General features: G+C 52.8%; 1 protein-coding gene across 1 annotated transcript; it reads left to right on the forward strand.

Moving 5' to 3' along the window:
- Positions 1-527: 527 nt before the first annotated feature.
- samd1b (sterile alpha motif domain containing 1b) lies at positions 528-21,682 on the forward strand. The gene is made up of 7 exons (XM_051920293.1): positions 528-2,200; positions 4,190-4,725; positions 14,955-15,085; positions 15,195-15,246; positions 16,262-16,364; positions 17,777-17,891; positions 20,269-21,682. The coding sequence occupies exons 1-7, from the start codon at positions 864-866 to the stop codon at positions 20,416-20,418; spliced, it is 2,424 nt and encodes an 807-aa protein (XP_051776253.1). The 5' UTR covers positions 528-863; the 3' UTR covers positions 20,419-21,682.
- Positions 21,683-21,890: the final 208 nt, after the last annotated feature.

Consider the following 21,890-nt stretch of genomic DNA (forward strand, 5'->3'; position numbering starts at 1 on the left):
TGCGTGCTCGACGTCTACCCAGACGCAGCCCCGCACCGGACGTGCCGACCGCTCCGCGATTACTCAAAGCGACCCTCTTCAGGTGCGACTAGGCGCGGGCACGCGGCCGAGGCGCGCCTCCGCAACTACGCAAAGTTCACGCGTGCGGCGACTCTTGCGCCTCGCTCCCCCGGGCACACTCCACACGCTCGCTTTGTTGCCGGTATGATGTTCCCGAGTTGCCTTTCCGCCGCTCGGTGCCCCGCATTGGGCGAAGCGGCCCTTCTGCCATCTTTTTAAAAAGCCGCTGCGTTTTCGGTTGGACTGGCACGTGCACGCGCGCCGAAGAGGCGCACATAAGGCGCTGCGATGAATAGCGAGCGACCCGCCTGGTGCTAAAACGAAACGCGCCCAGACGCGCGTGTGTGTTTGTGTGTGTGTGTAAGTACGAGTGGTGAGCCAGCGAACTTCACGCACGCAGTCACTCGCTCGCTCGCTCGTCCTTCCTTTCCCCGCCCGACATCGGCCGCCGTCACCGCCACCACATGCGTGTCTCACGCGCAGCTCAGATGGTAGGAAGCGCGACGCTAGCGGGAAGCGCGCTCAAAGTTTTCTGGCCGGCCAGCTTCTGCCCATTTAAACGCGTTCCTTGGTGCAGGGCGGCCGCTTAAGGTATTTTGCTGCGAGCCAGCAATAACCAACCCCCCCCCCCTCCCCCGCGGAGGCGCAGGGCTCAGTTCCCGGGAGCGCAGAAGGACGCATTCGTTCGAGGTGGGGCGCTTCGAGCTGACGCGCCTAACTGTCCGAGTGCCATCTTAAAAGCGCCTCCGATATCCTATTATCGAGACGCGCCTTTATCTCCGCCGGTCCACCTTAAATGCAGAATGTGGGCAACGCAGGCGTACAGCGAGGCTTCCGCTTCATTCCCAGCCGGGCTCGGACCGGATCGGACGGGCAGTGTCGCCGCTCAGCCTTCGCACTCGCGAACCGGACTCGACACCGCCGCAATGAGCGAACCAAAGTACAGAGAGTGGATCCTGGAGACAATCGACTCGCTGCGCTCGAGGAAAGCCCGGCCGGACTTGGAGCGGATCTGTAGGATGGTGCGGAGAAGGCACGGGTCTGATCCGGATCGGACCCGGGTGGAACTGGAAAAGCTCATTCAAGACCAGACCGTCCTGAAGGTGAGCTACAAGGGCTCCATCTCGTATCGCAACGCCGCCAAAGTGCAGAGGAAATGCAGGAAAAAGCCCGACGTGAGCGCAGGCGGTGGCAGCGCGACTCCCGCTAGCACAGCCACTGCTGCTACTACTGCTGCTGCGAGTACAAGTGTCGCCACCACCGCCGTAGCTGATGGCAAAGAAGCGACGAAACACGCGGAGCCCAAGAACAACGCCGCGGGCGAGAGCAGCAGCAGCAGCTGTCCCGAGCAGAGACACTGCCACAGCCCGGGGGCTCCCCGTTTCGAGGATGTCGGGGACACGCTGCCCAACAGCGGAAGCGGCTGCCTGGGTTGCGGCGGCGACGACTGCGCGAGCTGCAAAAAAGCAAGTGCACTCAAGGAGAAGAAAGTGCCGCCACCGGACAACGGAGAGGACGAAGAAGACGACGACGACAACAACAACAATAACAGCGGCGGCGGGGGCAAGACGAGGGCGAGCCGGGGGGCCGAGCAGGAAGGCTCCCCACAGAAGCTACGGCAGCGACCCGCCAAGTGCGCCAGGCTTCCTGCGAAGAGTTGCCGCAGCAGCGCGGACGAAGCACACCCGGATCTGGGGGACCGGCTGGTGGCGTCAGTGCGGAGCCTGGCCGAGAAGCGGGGCGCCGCCACCGTGAGCACCGCCCGGGGTCACCCGCCGCCACTGGGGCTCAAAGAAATCTTGGGCTTCCTGAGCTCCCAGGAGCGGCTCTCCCAAGAGAAGCTCACCCGCAGCAAGGTGAAGGTGGTACTGGAGAGAGAGGTGGCGAAGGGGCGCCTGCGGAGGACACGCTTTGGGAACATCACGCTGCCGGTACGGGGAGAGGCGAGGAGCGCCAGGCACGCCAAGACGACAGCGACGTCGCCACCGCATCAGGAGCGAGGCAACAAGAGGAGGGTAAATATCGGCGGCTTTGTCCCCCCAACTCCCACCCCCTGTGCCCCGGCTGGTTTTCTTTCTTTTGGCGGTGCGGTGAGCCCGAGGACCCGCGCTGTTGCTCTTGCGCTCGCACTTCCTATTAAGCGAGACGCGCATTTCGCTCTTGTTCTCTGATGCAATCGATTAAAGGGGGCGGGGGGGGGGGGGGTGGGGGTGGAAAAACACGCAGTCCACGTGCTCTCCTGCGACTCTCACGCGGGCACAGCGCCTTCCCCTCCGCGCTTCTCTTTCTTTCTCTCTTTCTTTCGTTCTTTCTTTCTTTCTCTCTGCTGAAATGACGGAGCGGAGCGGAGCTGCTCAGGACGCCGTAGCGTAGCGAGGGGAGCGCGAGGAGAGGTCGGCAAGCCGGCGGTGGCGCAGACGCGTCTCCCTGACCGCTGTGCCCCGCTGTGCTGCTGACGCCCCGGGGTGGGTGGGCGCGCTGCCCCCCCCCTTTTCTTTCTTTCCTTTTCGTTTTCTTTTTTCCCCCTAAGTTACTTTTGGGCGTGTGCGGCGCCCCTGCTCGTCACTCCGGAGCGCTCGTTCAGCAGGCGGGGCGGTCGTGGCGTTTTTAATGCGGGGGGGGGGGGAGCAGCTGACAGGGGGCTCCGGTGATGAAGAAGTGCGCTGTCGTGTGTGGCACGTCTGAAGGCGGGGGGGGGGGGGGGGGGGATTAGAGGTGAGAGAAGCAGGTAACCTGAGACAGCAGGGGGTGTGGGCCAAGTGACAGGACACCTGACACTGAAGGGACCGCCACCCCCCCCCCCCCCCCCCCGGGACTAGACTGTAATTGAGGGGCTACACTCCGGTGAAAGGGGCGGGGCATCAGGCAGGTGTCTGCTCGTTCAGCCACCCATTGGCCGGACACCTGAGGACATTGAGGGGTCTCTGTACAAGGACAGCGGGGGTGTTTGTGTTCATCCTCCGATTGGTTGAATCCATTTTTGGGTCATGGGGGGGCACCAGGCCAGAACCAGTCGCTTGAGCAGCCCAGCACTGTGACTCGGGTAAAGTCGGACAGGACGGCCTCTTGAGTTATTTGTTGTTTTGGTTGGCAGAATTTGAACAATGAATGGCAACCCCTTGGCAAGGTAAGATGTAATCGGGTGGCAGCAAAAGAAAACGTCAAAGATGTTCAGAGGGACACACAGACACAGACTGGCATCACCAGCTGCACCCGCACAGACACAGACTGGCATCACCAGCTGCACCTGCACAGACACCTTAACTGGCATCGCCAGCTGTGCCTGCAGACACCTTGACTGGCATCACCATCTGCACCCGCACAGACACCCTGAGTGGCATCACCAGCTGTGCCCACCCGTTCCTCTTCATTCCCGTTGTTAAGCCGACGTCACGTTAGGTGACTTGTTGCCGGAGGACGCGTCAGCTGTCCTCGTCACCAGACCTCGCCCAGTTAGATGGCACATCAGGTTATGCCAGCAGCCAGTAGCGTGGCCGAGCCGCTCGAAGGGTTAACAGACAGCGAGTTTTGGTGCGGAGAACACGACACGCCAGGCAGGTGAGCTTCTCTTGTGTTTGAGAGGTCGAGACCCCCGTTAGCGCGTCGTTCTTCAGGGTGAACGCTCGTTTAGTGGTCCGTCGTCCTGCACACAGAGCCCACCTCTACGTGGGTCAAATTGGACGAGCGGCCGTCACGGGGGCTCAGCGTCGACTTGCCCGAAGTCGTCTAATGGGACACGAGCTTTAGGCGAGGAGAATCAGAGGGGGCTTCTTTGGGTTTCACACCTCGAAGAGTCACAGTAGCCGGTTTGCGGACCCTCTTCCAGCTGAGTCGCCCTTGGGCTTTGCCCCATCGACGCCCCCACTTCTTCGTCGCCGGCCTCGCCATCTGCATCCATGCACCTTGGCAGTTTTTAGCTGTCTGATCAGAATCTCCTGAGGCTACGTTGGTGTAAGTCGAGTCGCCACATGTGAGGGTCTTTAGGAGCCCACCCTGCCTCGGCGCCATCTAGAGACGGGCATTTGAGTGCAGTTAGAAGTTGCTGAGGGGTTGCTGGTCTGGATTTCCGTGTCTCCTTGGGGGTTGTTTTGGGGGTCTGTGGTGTGTGGCACGGAGGTTTGTTTGTCTGACCGGGTATCGCCAGCCTCAGGCTCACGTCTGCTGATTTTGTTTTCCAGGAAGAGAAGGACGAAGATGAAGAGATGGAGACGGACTCCAGTGAGGAGGAAGAAGCGGACACGTCAGAGCAGGAGGAGGCTGATGGGAAGTCTTCCTTTGTGGACGAGTGCGAGGAGGTGAAGGACGCCGAGGTGGCCGAGAGTCGGGAGGACGGCGCCGCTGAGCAGCCCCCCCTGCTGGAGGTGGCCCCTAAAAGCCCTGCGTCCTCTGCTCCCTCGCTTGCCCACCCTGAAATCAAGCAGACATACCCTGGGGTGCAGGAGCCGGACCCTGGTGACGTGCCGATGCACGTGGAGGAAGAGGGGCAGGAGGAGGAAGAAGAGGAGGAGGAGGAGGAGAAGCAGTGCACGGTCGCCAAGGTTCCCCCCCTGAGCCACAACTCGGTGGCGTGCAGCAGTGACAAGGACCTGGCAGGACCCCCCGGACAGCACCCCCCGGAAACGCATGCCATGGATGAGAGTTCCCCGGAGGAGCCCGAGAGCCGAGGTGCGTATTGCGTGTCTCGTTACGGTGACGAGGGGACCCGTGGGGCGCCATTGTTGTGACACAGTCTCTGCTCTGGGGGGCACAGGAGGTTTTGGTTTGTAGCAGGGAATGGGAAATGGAAAGGCAGGTGCCAGCGGTGCCGGCGTCGCGTTTGGTTGGTGGTCCCATGCGGCCGGCAAGTTTAGGCAAGGCAGCAGGAAGTGGGGGTCCCCCAGGAGAGCGCGCCTGGACTCGAACCGGACCTGCATGAGAGATGAGCCCATGGGGAGGGGGCTGTGCATCTCAAAGAGGAGACCCTCAAAGCCCACCGCACTGCTTGGTCACCTGCTCCATGTGCCTTTGTGTGAAGACGGAGGGGTTGGCAGTGCCAGGCCATCTTAAGCTTGCAGAGGCCCGTGGGGTCAGCGTCTGAGCCCCCTGGACCTGTAGGCTGGCATGGGCGACGTCTCATGTCAGGCCTGTGCCAATACGGACCCCCGTGGTGACGGGTGAATCTGGGCAGTCGTACCACCCTGCATTGAGCAAAAGCAATGTTAAAAGCCAGCAAACGATAGATGGGCTCTATGACTCAAAGCCCCCCACGGGCGTCACCAACCCGGACAGACCCGTCAGGCCCACCGGAGGTGTGTTCTTAAGCTCTGGATGGTTTAACGTTCGTCTACGTGATGATGGGACAGTTTGTGCCCTCAGCCACCATTGTGACAAAAAGCTGCTACTGCTGAGACCAGGCTAGCGTCTGTGCTCTGAATTCCTCGTCACATTTTAATTACGAAAGGTCACCATGGAGGGGAGGTGCCGCCTTGTGACAAACACACGGTGACATATAAACAGCAGTGACGGTGACAGAGGCACACAACAGCGTCAAGAGACAGTGACGTTAAACACGTCCATGGTGACTGGAAACACCAGGGCTTATGGGTAATGGAGCTGACATCATGCCAGAGTGACAAACAAGAAACATCCTATGAAAGTGACATCATGTGACAATCCCACAGTGTTTTATGGGGAATGGCGCTGACATCATAAATGTCTTCTAAGCATCGTACATCCACCGCACAGTGACATAGTGACATCACACATCAGGTTTTCCGAGGAATGGCCACCATATGACAATGACATCATTCATCCAACACTTGTGACGTTTATTTGTACCCCGTCTGCCCTGAATTGTCACTTTAAATATAAAATGGCACCGCTTGTGCCTGTCATGTGCCAGCGTTTCCCCTACTTTGACGTCAGCGGTTTGGGGGTCTTGACGTGAATTTGTGTATTAAACGTCCAGTACAGTTGCGGCCCCCCCTCCTCGTATTGCGGCCATTGTTACAGTGTTTGACTGGCAGGCTGACCACCGTAGGGTGAGTGCCTGTCCTGGGGGGGGGCTAGGGGGCAATCATGTTATTTGTCACACGTGGTGCCACTTGAGGTGACTGAGGAGTGGTGACATCTGAGTGACGCGCCTTTGGTGTAAAACGCCTTGGGGTTTGTTTTGAGATGTAAATCTGTAACATGACCCCCCCCTCGGTGGGACCCCCCCCATGACAAAGGCCTTCCTGCTGTCCTCGTCCCTTTCAATGACTGAACTTGTGATGCCAAGCAAGTTAGAATACGTTGGCATGAATGGCCTTCCTCCTCAAAGTGGTCGTTTTTCATGGGGGAGGTGCCTTGCTGCTGTTAGTTTATTATTTTTTTAGATGCCACCCTTGGATGGTACTCGGCAGTCAGTGCCACCTGGGAGTAAAGTGCTGTTGAAATAAAATACAAACCCATTTAGCGTTGAAATTCCACATCGGCCCCCCACCCACCAAGCCCACCTTCTGGATTGCTTGTTAGTTAGTGGCCGAGGGGGGTCTCAGGTTTGACGTCTCACATCCCGAAACTCAGCAGCACAAAGAGACAAAAGGAAACCCGAGGTGAGAGTGGAAGGAGGCTGCAGAGTGCCAGGCGGGCGGCGGGCAGGAGATCAGGAGGGAGCAGAGGCAGACCTCAGGAGCTCCGCCAATTGGATTGCAGCTTTTTGTCACCTGAGTCCAATAACTCCTCCCCCAGCCGCCATCACTGACGTGGAGCTCTGGAGGCGGAAGGCGGCCAGCGAGATTCTTGTCGGTGGTTTAGTCGTGAGAGGAGGCGGCGGGCGACCGTCAGGAAGGGCGTGGAGATTAAATGGGCACCGTGCTGTCACCCGTGGCATCCCCTTACAAAGACCGTGACCCTCATACAGGGGGCTTCTTATAATACCCAGAGAGTTCCCAAGCACTTATGACTGTCACCATTGTGTCATTGGGGATTCATTTGTCATTTGAGGTGTAAATGTGTGATGCAGATGTGTGACGCAGATGTGTTCACATTAAAATACCAAATGGTGGGACACACAGACCCCTAAGCACACAAGAGCACAGGAGTGACGCGTCACTCGCTCCCCAACTCTTTAAGAGCCTTGCTGATCGGTGGCACGTGTGACGTCTTAGTGACGTATAGAGGCTCCGCCCCCTCGGCTGGAGGCCATTTATCAGCCAATGACGTCCTTTTTCTATTGGATGAGCGTAAAGACAAAGTGTGGAAACCTGGAAGGGACGCTTGTGGAGTCTTCAGTAAAAGCTGACGAAGAATTGGAGACGCCAGAGATGAATGTCCTGGGCGGCGTCATTCATGGGTGGCTTTCGCTGACATTTGGGTGACGGTTGTCCTGACGTCCTTTTTGTCATCGCCGATGTCGCGGTTTCTTTTTCTCCTCTTTGTGTTAAAATTCCGCATCTTTGTGACGTGGGGCTTCGTGATTTGGCCCAGTGACATGCGTGTGACGTGTGGTCTCTGTGATTTGGCCCAGTGACGTGTGCTGTTACTCCTCACCTTTGATTGTCTTTCTTTCCGGATTCCCGGTGCTGTCCATTGAGTTCATCTCGTTTGTCTGATAATTTAAAAAATTGCAGGTCTGGCACACCTGGGCAAATTGGGGACCCTTTTCAAAAATGTGGGTAAGCTGGGAAATTTGTAAAGGCTGGAAAACAGTGACTGGTATCCTATGATTGGGAGGGTGCGAGTGGCTGCAGGCCAGTGAGGTTGGCGCACTTCACAGGTAAATGAACTGCAGAGACGATGAAGGAGAAGGTCAGGCAGCAGAAGAGCACGAGGGTCCTGACGACGAGGGGCAGCAACAACACACGACATGAGCGCCGCTGCTGATCGGACTTATCGGGATTTTGAAAAGGTCCACCAGGAGAGGCCAGCAATGAAAATGAAAGAAGTGGGCACCCTGGGCACAGTGGGGGACAAATCGGTGCAGTCATAGGAATGAAGTGGTGTCCAGCAGAGGTCAGGGGGGGGGGCTGCTGCATGTTAATGAAGGAGGTGGACTGGGAAATGGCAACGGTGAGAAGGGCAGACAGCACGAAAACTGGAGACGCGAGCGTCAGAGGAAAGGCCAATAGGTGGCGTGGCCGCCATCTTCTATAGCAGGCATGTGCAACCTATGGCCCTGATTTTATACGGCCCGCGATGACTTTTCCAAATATCATTGAATCTTGCCCGTTAACCCTCTTGGTGATGCCTGTTTGTTCTTGTGGTATTGTTGGATTATGTTCGATAGTATGATGTGGCCAGTGCTTTCTGAAGTACTTTATATTGTGCTTCCCCCACTTTTACGGCACGTCCGGAACTGTCGCACGTTTAAAGTGTGCAAGAGCTCGTAGTCACGTAGTCGTTGACTCTGCTGTCGTGCGTAGCATAGCGCAGTCTTTTCATGGTTTTTGCTAGTGCTGTACCTGTCTGCATGTTGTTTCGAGTTTCACGCTATATCGGCCTACATTTCAATACTTTCAAATACTTGTGAATTTTTGATCAAACCCTAATTAACTCTTTTAGGGCGGATGTCGACTTTTGTCGACAGGAGGGGTTGAAGGCGAATGTCGACAAAAGTCGACATCCAGGGATAGAGGGCGACAATCAGCTGTTAATGGCGACAAATCTCACTGTCACGTCACTGGCATTCCCTCTGTGCTTGGAGGAATGCTTGACTCGTTGACTTGGCAAATAAACCTTGCGTGTGCGTGAGTTGCGAAATGTAAACAATGGCAAGATGGCACCGACATGTGAAAAGGCAGCGAAGCAAGTGCAGAAAAGAAAACACTTGGCAGACGTTGTTTTGCGCATTATCGCGAGTCGGACTCTTGATTTTTCAGAATCGGACTTTATTGGCAGTGATCAGGAGATCGAGCAAGAGAGTTAGAAGCAGGCATCAGCTGATCAGACACCAGCCGATGCCGCGCCAGCGGATCTGCTGCCAGTTGAGTGCCTTCGCACAGCCGATGCATCTACGGCAAGGTTCGCATGGGATAAATACACAGACATTGATCCGTTGAGAGCCAATCTGGCTACCAGAGTTTACAAGACGGCATGGCTTGCTTTTGGACACGACAGATCACCAGCTGCTGTACTTCAGGCTACTCTCTCCTGATGCTGCTTTTCAGCTAATGTCAGACGAGACAAACAGGTAGGCAGAGATTTTTTTTGAGTCGCGGGCTGCGTTTGCATCGCATTCTCGTTTTTCAAAGTGGAAACCCACAACGAAAGACGAGATGAAGCGCGCTGTGGCATTACAAATAGAGATGGGACAGAACTGGTGAGATAACTTCAGGGAGCATTGGTCCAAACGTGTTTTGTCCCCTGGTGGCTTAGGTACGTGCTGCTGCAAAGTTTTATTCACTTCTGTAATAAACAGAAGCAAATCCCATGGGGTGAGCCAGGCTATAATGCCATACATAAAGTTCATAAAGTTTCAGAAGATGAAAAGAGGTGACAATACGGTTTTCATGCAGGCAGAAAACTTGGTGGCAGTGGCATGGCATGATGGCAAATGGGTGACTTGTCTCTCTACAGTACACACTAACAATATATGTGAGAAAATGCAGGAACAGACAATTGAAAAATAGGCACCAAAGCAACACGTATTGTAAGGAGTGCACTGTGGCAATGACTGAAATTGGCTGCTTTGAGCGAGATCAGACTTTACTGTGTAAAATGTATGTGATATGTATGTGAAATCATAGAGTATGCAGGCTCATACAACATGCAAGACAGTAACATTTGTCAAAAGTAAATTTTTTTGTTGATTTGATGTGTTAAACAATTGTTTTGTGTTCTTTTTTAAAAATGTTAGTTTTTGGAAAAATATTCAGCCCTGGGAGAAAAGAAACAAAAAAAAAATTAGCCCTAAAAGAGTTAACTCGATGGCTTCAACAAAGAAGAGAAAAGTGGACGCTGAGAGTCGTACATTTCAAGAGAAATGGACTGACGATTATTTTTTTATAATGCAGAAAGAAAAACCTCTTTGTTTGATATGCTTGGAAAGTATTTCAGTTTTAAAGGAATACAATTTAAAAAGACACTACAATACAAAACACGCTAATTACAACAGTTACAAAGGTAAACTAAGAACAGATAAGATACAAAATTTGAAAAAATGTGTATCGGCACAACAGATGTTATTCCGCAAACATACTGATGTAGCTGACAATATTGTTCGTGCAAGTTTTATTGTTAGCGAAAAAATTGCGAAGCACTCAAAACCATATTCTGAAGGCGAGTTTGTCAAGGAATGCCTTACTGCAGTCACAAAAGTTCTGTGTCCAGAGAAAAGCCATGAAATGGAAAAGATAAGTCTTTCTCGTTGGACAATAACCCGACGAGTCGACGAAATGGCCAGTGACATAAAATTAAAAATATTGCATCAAAATTTGAAGCATTTTCCATTGCTCTTGCTGAGAGTACAGACTCCAACGATACCGCTCAATTGGCTATATTTATTCACGGAGTTGACGCTAGCTTCAATTGTACAGAAGAATTGCTTGCTCTCCAACCAATGAAGAATACAACAAGGGGTGAAGACATTTTCCAGGAAGTAAAAACTGTTTTTACTGTATTTGATTTAAAGTGGGAAAAGTTATGCGGAATATCCACCAATGGAGCTCCATCGATGATTGGACCAAACATCGGAGTTGTTGCCCAAATAAAAATCGAATTATCAAGTAACAAAATCAATACTGAAGATTTGTCGGCATTGCATTGCATTATACACCAGCAAAACTTATGTGCAAAATCAGTTAAATTTGCACATGTGATGGGCACAATAACTGCATGTATAAACTTCATTAAATCCAGGGCGCTAAATCACCGCCAATTTCAAGAATTTCTGGCTGACGTTCTTTCTGACCATGAAGATCTTACATTTTATTGTGAAGTGCGTTGGCTTAGCAAGGGAAAAATGTTGAAACGTTTTTATGATTTGAGAAATGAGGTATCTCTTTTCATGGACATGAAAGGAAAACCTATTCCTGAGCTAGAAAACAAACCCTGGCTGTGTGATCTTGCATTTCTTGTCGACCTAACAACACATCTAAATGAACTTAATGCTAAATTACAAACTCAGGGACAAATGATTCATGAGCTTTATGGACACATAAAATCATTTCAAAATAAGCTTCGACTCTGGGAAAGCCAATTAAAGGAAGGCAATACTTATCATTTTCCCACACTTGTGAACCACAAAGATTTTGATTGTGAATCGTTTGCGAATGAATTAAATTCATTGAGTGGAGAATTCAACACTAGGTTCCGTGATTTTAAAAATCAAGAAGCAAACTTGCAAATTTTCTCTTGTCCATTTGATGTTGATGTCGAACTAGCTCCACTTTCATTGCAAATGGAATTAATTGAACTACAAGAGAACCTTGTCCTGAAATCAAAATTCAGTGATATTGAATTACTTGACTTTTATAAAAACTATTTCCCACGTGACAAGTTTCCAAAGCTCACAGCTTTTTCTCAGAAAAGAATGACTCTGTTTGGCAGCACCTATAAATGCGAGCAACTTTTTTCAAGGATGAACTTCGTAAAATCCAAAACCAGGACGCGAATTACTGATGAGCACCTAGAAAACACGTTGCGAGTTTCCACGTCCACAATATCTCCTAATATTGATAAGCTTGTGTCCACCATGCAATCTCAATCGTCGCATTAATAAAGAGTTTTTATTAAATAATATATTAATAAATATTTGTTGTTTTTTTTTTTTTTTTGGCCTTCTTGCATTTTCGATTTTCAGAAATACATATATATCCTGAAGTACTCCGGCCCGCGTAATCTTTCTACTTTCTAATCCGGCCCATAGTTCTGTCAAGGTTGCACATGCCTGTTCTATAGGGATGCCATGTGACTAGTAATGGGCATAGCAACCGTAGACAGAGGACCACAGCCGTGCACAGCAGCCATAAAAGTGGTGGCAATCAGGGCGAGGAAAATAATGAAGCAATTACGAAACCAAATCGTAACAAAAACGAGATTTCAAAACCGACTCTCGTACAACAAGAGCCCACCGTAAAGTCAAAGCAGCGCCCGCGTGAAGGAGGGAAGCACCCGGCTGTATTGTCACATGTTGTGCCATTCGTTTCGTTTCTTTTCTTTGTGTTCAGTTTTAACCAGCAGCAGCCCGGGTTATGTGCCTCGTGTTTTGTGGGTGGTTCCCTGCCTGCCAATCACCGGACTCCGCCCTCTTTATGGGAGGGCCCTTCTTCGTCCCCGGCCACTGGCGAGTTTTCTTGGGCGCCTCCTCTTGGCCTTTTGTGAGTTTTCGGTTGCTTTGAACCTGCGCTCAGTTCCTCGACTGCCATTTTGGGTTCTCCGCTGCCCTGCTGCACTTCACCGCTTTGTGTATTGAGGAGCGTTTTTTTTTTTTTTTTTTTTTTTGGTAAATAACCCTTTTTATTTTTCGAGGCCCTTTCCTGCCAGGGGTTTGACGTTATCCCCCCCCCACTCTTTTGGGACTCCCCGGTCACGACAGACAAACGCCAAAGAAGAAACGAGACGTGCTAACTGAACCTCGCAGCACAGACGAGCGAAGCCCACGTCAGGTTTTCTACCCGCGATGCCACCTCGGATTTGTGTTTAGGTCTGCGTCTTTATGCCTAGAAGTGTGACGGCCATCGCTGTGCCCTTCCTGCTTATCGGGTGCTTTTGTTTTATTTTGCGCTTTGAATTTTTAGTTTAAGTTTTTAGGTTTGCATTTCTGGGCCTGACGCTCTTTGGTTTCTGGGCAGCGGTGACGTTAACGGCGGTGGGAGCAGCAGGACAAACTAAAGATGGGGGGCACCACCAGGTCCTAACGGCCCCCGCCGTCTGCCCCGGCCCTGGGTTCGAGGGTGAATGGCCACTTCTGGCTGTTGGTCGTGTGATGTGCCAGGACTTCTTGGGATAAGTTGACGTAGGAAAAAGGAGAAGCGATGGAGCCCCCTCTTGGTGTGGAGGGCTACTGAAGTTGACCCCCGAGTGCCCGTGTCTGACCCACAGGTGCCAGAAGATGAAGGATGAACTGACGTGAACTGTACGGTGGCTCAGGTGACGCGGGGACATTCTGTAAAGGGGCGCGCCGCCGAGTGTGTACCCTCAAGTCTGTCCTCAGTGTCTCACCAAGCCCAAATCACCAAGAGTAAGACCCTCAGACGACGCCTAACTAGAGGAGCCCACCTTTATACAGTATTGCCACTCTGTGGCACTCACCCGAGCGTCTCTGGGTAAGATCTCCATGGAAACATTGTGACACAAATTAAACATCGATGGGGTCACAGCAACTTCTGCATTCTAGAGGACAACTCATCTAATATGTGGGACCACCCTGGTAAGCCCCGTTTAATCGAGTGCCAAAGGTCCCGGGTATTTCAGATCACCTTCAGCACCTGCCCCCATTGGTGGTCCCGTTTAAATCTCAGGATCAGCAACAGCGCAGTGGTATTGGGCACCTGGCTAGAGCCCTTTAGATGCCCCCCGTTACGCCCAAATGATATACAAAACTAAAGGGGTTGGCAAGAAAGCAAATATCCAGAGTGTCACAAATGTGTAAAGGAGACCAAATCACAACGGCAATGCATCCAAAATTGAAAAACAGCCAAGGCGCAAGTCCAAAATCCAAAGACCACCACCTTAAATGAATTCCCAAAAAGATCCAATAAGGATCTCGAAATCCGGGAAGAGCCGAGCCGCCCTGGCAGTGCAAACGGAGGCCTCAGCGTCAGCCTGGCAGCTTTTGTAGGCTGATAAAGGCCTGGGGGCGGTCACATGACCTCGGGAGGCGCCACCCCCTTGGGCTCACCCTAAAGGGGACAGCGAACAGAATGGGACAAAGGACGACGTGTGTGGAGAGTCAGGCTCAGGACATGACGACATTCGCAAAGAAAACTCTGCACGTCTGCAAAATCCAACGTCTGTCCGTCGGCTTTTCACGGATTCACGGACCGTTTTCTTTCTAGAATTTTCTTGAACATTCCGGTTGATTTTGCGACTTCTCTCTTCCCTCTGAGTTTCAGAGTTGGGTTGCTTTACTGAGTTATTCATGTCAATCCGAGGCAGAGGCTGCGGGCCCGAGGGGAGTGGGACGTTGTTTTGGGGGGCGAGCTGCGTTCGAGTCGCTCTACCTCTCGCCACGTGTTGGAGTGCACCTTGTTTATCGAGTTTGAAAGTTTGTCCTGTTGGACTACGACGCGGGCAGACCCACGGGGGACAGCTACTCTCTACACGTCTGTAAAATCCAACGTTCGTCTGTCCGTCGGCTTTTCACTGCTTCACGGATTTAGATCTGTTTTGTTTCTAGAATTTTCTTGAACATTCCGGTTGATTTTGCGACTTCTCTCTTCCAGCTGAGTGTCACAGTTCGATTTTTTCGCACGACTCTGAGACAGAGGCTGTGGGCCGAGGGGGGCGCCGGGGGCACCTCACTGTCCTATTACACTACTATGTGGGCGGAGCCATGGGGGACTGCTAGTGATACTTGAAAATGAAAGCAAGGACCTCCATCCATCCATCCATCCATCCATTTTCTAAACAAGTAACAAAAGAAAACACACCTGATGCAGAAATGAGCCCTGGCCATCTTAAGTAAATGATGGCACACACAGTGCCAATGGTACCTGATCTGTGCCCACAACATCGCTGCCAAGGTGGCATCAGGAGACTGAAAATAATAATCTTGAGAAGAAAAAACAAAATATGATGAGAGAAAAGCGAGAGGCCGAGAGTGAGAGCCGCGTGGCCTTCAGACTTTAGGCGGCTTCTCCCGAGTCGCGGGTCCTCATTACTTGCATCATTTGCAGTGGTGCCCGAGGCTCCCTCGCCACGTTCGCGCCACAAGCAGCAGTCTGTCCCTACAATGGCGTCACTCCGAGTCTCCTCTTCTCTTTTATTTCCAGAGGCAGCAGAGTGCAGCCCGGAGAAGATGGAGGAAAAAGACGACGAGCTCCAGCCCACCCAGAATGAAGACAGGAGACCCCGAGTGGAGTGCTACCCGCTGACGGAGCCGCTGCGCCTGAACTGCGTCGAGGTGAGAGCTGCCACAGTGCCCGCTGCCCTTGCTGATGCCGTCTGTCTGCAGATGGTGGGTGCCATCTTTGGATGACTGGGCGCTGATGATTTGCGTTGTTGTGTTTCAGGATGAGCCGCCGGACAGCAGATGCAGCAGACGGCCGGTGCCAGTGGAGAGCTGTAAGTGTGGGCGCTGCCCTCGTTTGGTGTATGTCATGTCAAAGCTCAAGCCCACCCCAGAAGGCAGCTGTACCCCAGTCCACCTCACTCTGTCACCGTCTGGGTTGTTCTCACCGTGTGTAGCCGGGACGTCCCAGTGGCAGGAGACACAGTTGAGTCGGTCCATTCAGTCTTGACCGCCGGAGGGGGGTCCTGCTGTCTGATTTACGGTCAGAAGACCCCTGACAAGCTGATTCAGATGAACATCAAGAGGGGGCCAGAGGGTCTTTGTTATCAACTACAACCCACGAGAGAGGACAACAGCCCACCGACTGCCTGCTGGTCCACCCGTCCACCCTGCGCTCGTCTCACTTTGTGAGGGTGAACTTCATCTGAGCCCCCTCGCTATGTCCAGTGTGAGGGGCAGCACTAATTTTACTATTAGGACAGCAGGCTGCCCCCAGTCTGCTCCCCAGTTACTGGCCCCCTTTTGGCGAGGTGGTCTTCAAGCCTGTTGCCAACCCTCCCTGGCTGCAGTCTCTGCGGTGGTCCTCAAGCATCATGGCAGCCACCTGACACCCTGATGCCCCCCCACCCCCTTGCTGTTGGCCATCGAGGTAAGCAGATGGAGAGGGTGGGATGAAGGCCCGGGGTCCCGAGGCTCACGGACGCGTCTGCTGTCCTCTCCAACTGCCCACCTTTAGGAGCTTTACTTGGCTTCAGTCCAGAGGGTTCAGTGGGGGGCTCTGTAATCCCCCTCCGTAGTCAGGTTGCCCTGGTGCCACGCTGCGGCCCCTGACACCCCCCCCCCCCCCTTTAACCCTGAGCTTGTCTGCCCACTGACTTTGGGCCTGGGTGGTTCTCTGCTTGATGAAGAACTTTCATCCCAAACTCTTCAGCTTCCTCCTCTCGTGCTCCTCCACTTGTTTGTATTTTCCAAGCCCCCCCGATGTTAGAGCATGGGTGGTCCCTGAGCTTACGCCGTGCCCGCTTGTTGTGCCAGGCTGTTCCCTCACCTTGTCCCTTTCCTTCACAGGCCGATGTCCAGTGGAGGTCAATGTGGCCTCCTGCCTGCTGACCCCCACTGCCTCCCCTGGGGAGATGGCCATGGCAGACGAGAGGACGCTGAATGGAGAAATGTGAGTGAATGTTCTGTTCTGTGTGGTATGTCCGCCAGGCTGCGATGGCGACTGTGCCCGATGTGCCCATCAGTTTGGCTTTATTGTGTCTCATACAGACATACACACACACACCAGGTGACACGTGGCAGGAAGGACATTGGGGACTTCATGGATTAGCAGCGTCACAGTCACATGAGGATGCCCTCAGAGGTGGTCACTCATGGACATGAAGGTCCCAATGCGAGGCTTTTGACCAAACAGCGTGATGGTCCTGAGTAGCCAATCATTTTACAGCTGCCATGTAGGATGTCTCCAGAAACTGAGGAGATCCCAGACGTGTTCCTTTCAGCTGCAGACCGTCAGGGGGAGGGACAGGAAGGGGTGGGGCTTGCCAGGAGCAGAAGTGACTTCATTGGGCGGGACTTCCTGACTTGGTTCCTTCCTCCCAGGGTCCATGCGAGGCGCTCAATTGGACGCAGTTTCTTTTTTTTATTGTTCTTTGGTCCCGCGCTGTTTCAGTGCCCGCTGCTTTCAGGACCCCCACATGCGAGGGTGCCGGTAACGCGGCTGGGAAGATACCAACATGAAGTGTCACTCGCAGGTTAGGACTGAAGGGACGAACGAGGACCGCGTGTGCGTCCCACCTTGCAGACGAGGCCCTGGTTAGACTAACGTCACGTTCTTGTCCCTCACATCGGTGCCACACGCGTCTCTTGAGTTTTGTTTTTATGCCCGTCTCCCATGCCCCTGCATTGTCTTTTTATCAGGCGCCCCCCCCCCCCTTTAAATTCTTACTGGTCAAAGTGGGCCCGGTGGATGATTTACGACATGCCACCTCGTCACGTATTTTAAAGAGTGGCGTTCATTGAGCTTTGGCGCTCCTTCAGCAGGGACATAATGGCCTGGGTGACGACGCTAAACGAGTGTAACTGAAGAAGGTGGCCCGGCGGTAGCATGTGAGGGGATGGCTTTATTTTTAGCTCTGTTTAAAATATTCATGTTTTATCCTCTAAGACAAACTCGCTGCCAGTCTGAAAGCTGAACCTGTGAGTGCGGCCCCCCAGTGTCACCAGTGGCCTGATGGCTGGTTGCAGTAAATGGACTAATGGGACCTGTAAGACCGGGCCTGCCCCCCAGAGGAGCCCACTTCTTGTCAGAAGTCTTTGTGCCCGTTTTGAATCTTGACGTGTAGGAAGGCCTGCCTTGCTGGCACTGCTTACTGGGCACTTTAGTGGCACACTGGGGGGGCTCCTCCACCTCTTTTAGAGTGCTACCATTAATATGCCGGTACACGTCCCTGGGGGTCTGCGGGTGCAGACTTGGGCTTCACTAGATGCCACATTATGAATGATAAGCTAAGGGGCATCCCTAACGTCCCCTGCATGTGTCCAGTGTGAGCGGTGCGTCTAACTCCGTCTTGTCATCCTCAGCTTTGTGAAGCGCGAGAAGGCCAGCGCTGATCCGATCGACTGGAGCGTGTCCGACGTGGTCAGCTACTTCACTGCGGCAGGCTTCGGGGAGCAGGCCGGGGCCTTTCGAAATCAGGTGAGTGGTTGAACGCTGCCCAGTAACACTAGAGGGCAGCATAGCTCTTGGTTTCCCAGCCACAGAGTTCAGAGCAGCAATGCCACTCCTGCACACTGGGTGGCAGCACCAGCACACCCTTTACCCAGCAGGCCCTGTCTCTTTCTTGATGTTTGGATTTATCGGAATCGGCTCCGTGGTGAAAGGGAGCTGAAGATTTGGGTGGTCTGGCTGAATTATGTGAATAGGACCCTCAATATCCATTGGGGGGCTGCTCACTGTTGGTGTACCATGTGGAGACTTCACTGTGCTGTCTCATACTTCTGACATGGGACCACCCAGCTGTTCTTTTGTGCCACTTGGTCTTGGGGTGCCAACACACACCCGGACTGGGGGGCACTGCGGGTCTTAATTCTCCCGTGAAATTCTGACTTGCACGTGCTGATCAACGGGCAACACGTCGCCACTCCACTTCAGTCCTCCGTGCTCTCTGACCCCACTTTAGGTGGTCTGGTGCCATTGTGACTGCAGTTGTGTGGGCCCTTGACGAAGCCCCTGACGGACCCAGCCTGAGTCAGCTAAAAAAGCGGGTGCTCAACCTGGCATTGGCAATATGGAACCGTCAACTGCCAAAGCACTAAAATAAGAAGATGAACCCCATGGGAGAGCTGGAGTTCTGTCTGTGTGCCTTTTAACTTATATAGCGCCTTTCACCTCAATCTGGAAATCTTCTGTGGCTCAGTGTTTGGACAGGCTCTGCTTAGAAAGGAACATTTAAAATAATTGAAATATGAGAGACAACAAAGTGTCCAACCAGAGAAAGCCCCCAAAAGAAAAGTACAATCCGGGGGATCGAAACGCACCCCAGTCCTGTCCCAGAGTGCCGTTTGCAGCACAGGTCACAAAGGAGCCGTTTCAAGGCAGCCATTAGCCCCCCTCTGAGACCGTCACTGTGTGCCACCATGTTACTACCCATCAGGCACTGCTCCAAGTTCATTTACTGGTGTGAGCCCCTTAACCGAGGAGAGCAGGGGCTACTGGACAGCCTGGAAGAAAACGGGCAAGCAGGGCATCGGTACACAGGCGTGGGAAGGGGGGCACCACAAGAGTCTATAAAGGACCCCACCTGCCCCAGGAATGACTGCACTGCCACACAGACTTGGGTCTTTAAAGGAAGCGCTCCCCCCCAAAACACAGATTCCCCTGGACTCCCCTTCGTAAAGTCGACTTGTAATTACCGGTACTTTAAATGGAAAACGTGTCTCCGCATTCCCTGTGCCCACTGAAGTCCATGAAAACTGCCGTATACAAAGCACCAAGACCTCCACCCAGTGCATGTGCCCCCCGCTCAGCGTCCACAAGAGGGCGTGACATAGTATCCCGTGTGACACAACAGGGCAGGAGTGGCCGACAAAGGAAGGGAAGAGTGACGGAGAGGTTGGCACGGTACAAGAAGGCGACGTGGGGCATTTCTGGAGGCCGTGGTCGAGACGGGCGCACTGCACGTCGTACCATTAAGCCCGTTTTACTGACCCCTGACAGACTTTGCCCCTCCATTAACTGTTTCTTAAACCTTTTTCTTTTCTGTCCTTTTATGACCGAGCCTCAGTGCTCAGGACAACTCAAGCAGACGTGTGACCTTCGTTACAAACCACCGTGTGACTGTCGCTACACTGAGGGGCTTTGAGGATTAAACCCCAGTGGGGTCCCAGTCCAGCTCTCAGAATTCCAAACCAGTGAATCACGAGGACACCTAGTGGAGACTAAGGGCAGGCTCCTCTTCGTGCCATTGGTTGGCCTCCCGTCAACATGAACCCCGCACAGAGCTCTGATTGGCCGATCTGGTAACTGCACAAGCCGTGGAGTTGAAGCAGAAACCTTTACAGAGGAAGAGGAGGAGATGCTGGGACAGCTGAGCTCTCCTGTCTCGTCTTGGTATTTAGGATGGTGGCCTGTCATGAAGACTTGTCTGTGATGTTGCCCCACTCGGGTTAGCGTCCGTCAGCTCAGACTGGCATTTCTTGTCATGTTCCCCTGCTGCCGCTCTTATTGTAGGCCCCTGAAAATCATTGAATTCCCACATCGAGTTTAGATGACAAAAAAAATGGTGTTGTGTTGTGTCTGGACATTCAAAACTACAAGGGGGAACCTAAAAAAAAAAACCCTGCCACCCCCCACACAAACCTTTGGACACTTGGAACTCCGATCTGATGTTGGCGCTCTAAACCCCGAAGGGACAAATGGGCGACGTACTGTCAGTGTCACCAGACGGCCCCCCCAGGGCCAGCGTGACTGTTTGGAAGGCCTCCCTTGGCCCCTTGCTGGCGTAGAGCGTGCCACCCGGGGGCAGGTTGGTTCTCCTTACTTGAATTCAGCAGACCCTCTCTTTGTCTTACAGGAGATCGATGGCAAGTCCCTCTTGTTGATGCAGCGGAATGACGTGTTGACCGGCTTGTCCATCCGGCTTGGCCCTGCCCTCAAGATATACGAGTACCACGTCAAAGTTCTCCAGAGAAGCCATTTTCAGGAAGACGGGACCCTGTGCTGATGCGGTGTGGACGCTTTGTACGAGCGAGCGAGCGAGACAGGTTTTGTTTTTTGTGTTTTGTGTTTCGTTCCCTAAATCGATGCACGGCAGTACAAGTGTTGCTTTGGGGCCTGCGTTCTGTGGCCACTGATAGCACAAGCTTGTCCCTGCAGGTCCAGCTCTGGGGGTCCAGCTGCTTTTCGGGAGGTCTCGTCTGTTCTTTTTTTTTTGGTTTCCAGGAAGCGTCCTTTGCTTTTGACCCCCAGGCTTCAGGGCTGCGACTTTACAGACTTGCAGTTTGAATTTCACAATTGCCTCCTTGTGGATCTGAACTTGAGTCACGCACTGCTAGTCCTGTTGGTTTGCAGTTTAGTAAGAAGATGGGTCAGAACATTGAAATGTTATTTATGTAAATATGTTGTTATATTTCTTTATTTTGTCTTTAGAGTCTTGCAATTCCCAAAAAAAAAAAAAACAAAACCAACCAACAAAATGGAGATGTGCAATTTCACCAAGCGGAGTGTCCTTTGGTCAGGCAGCGTTTTATTGTAAGTGGCAGCTGTCACCAAGTCAAGTCTTTGGCTTCTTTTTAAAGTTGTAGCTATGAATTGAAAGCGGGGGCCACCACGGTATGCCCGGAGCGACGTCTTCCTGATCCGCAGTGGTGCCCCCTGGTCTTCTTTGTTGGCATCTGGGTGAAGAAAACTCTTAAGAGGTGTAAGTGACGCTGGGGGGACCACCAGACGACTGTAGCGCAGGCTCGCGCCACACATCCAGGACATTTGTCTTACTGTTGTTGAGCTCTGCTCTTCTTCTCTGCCCTTTTCATTGCCAGGTCACACGTCTTCTTACATTTCACCCCACTCCGCGGCCTGGCCCGGCTCATTGCACTCGGGTCGCTGATCCAGGCCTCGCCAGGGCTGTACGCAATGACTGTTCAACGTCGCGTCCGCTCGTCTTCTGCCGCACTCGGTTTCCATTTCACGTGTGAATCAGAATTAGCTGTGGCCCCGCCGAGACCGTCACTCGCAGTCCCGTGTCCATCGTTTGATTCTTCCACTCGCACCTTCACCGGAGTGGCCAGCTGCTGATGGCCTCCCACCTCCAGTGTCTCTTGTGTGATTTTGATCTCCTTACAGACTGCAGAGCGTGTGGTGCGTGACGGTGGTCTTGGGTCGCAGCAGGCTGGACATCAGGCCTCTGCTGCACGACTTTGGAACAAAAAGGGCGTTTGGATTTACTGTTGACACGTGTTCTCCTGTTTGTTTGTTTGTTTTTGTAAAAAGCTTTTTAATAAACAATGAATACGAGTGCGTTTGTCCCGACTGATTATTTTTAATCTAAAGAAACGCCGTGACAGGGCAGAGCTGTCACTTTGCATGCAGCAAGTTTGGTTCCTGACTGGATTGCCTTTTGTGTGCCTTTCTTTGACTACTGGTTGGCCCAGTATAAGTGAGCGGGACCCAGGGGGGCAGGCTGCCATCCGCTCCAAG

This window comes from Erpetoichthys calabaricus, chromosome 17 (genome assembly GCF_900747795.2).
Source record: "Erpetoichthys calabaricus chromosome 17, fErpCal1.3, whole genome shotgun sequence".
NCBI lineage: Eukaryota > Metazoa > Chordata > Cladistia > Polypteriformes > Polypteridae > Erpetoichthys > Erpetoichthys calabaricus.

Bases quoted from the DNA above. Each gene is read 5' to 3' on its own strand.
- samd1b (XM_051920293.1), top strand. From the start codon at position 864: ATGTGGGCAACGCAGGCGTACAGCGAGGCTTCCGCTTCATTCCCAGCC. The intron at 16,365-17,776 runs GTGAGTGAATGT...TGTCATCCTCAG, and splicing joins AGGACGCTGAATGGAGAAAT to CTTTGTGAAGCGCGAGAAGG. The intron at 17,892-20,268 runs GTGAGTGGTTGA...TTTGTCTTACAG, and splicing joins CCGGGGCCTTTCGAAATCAG to GAGATCGATGGCAAGTCCCT.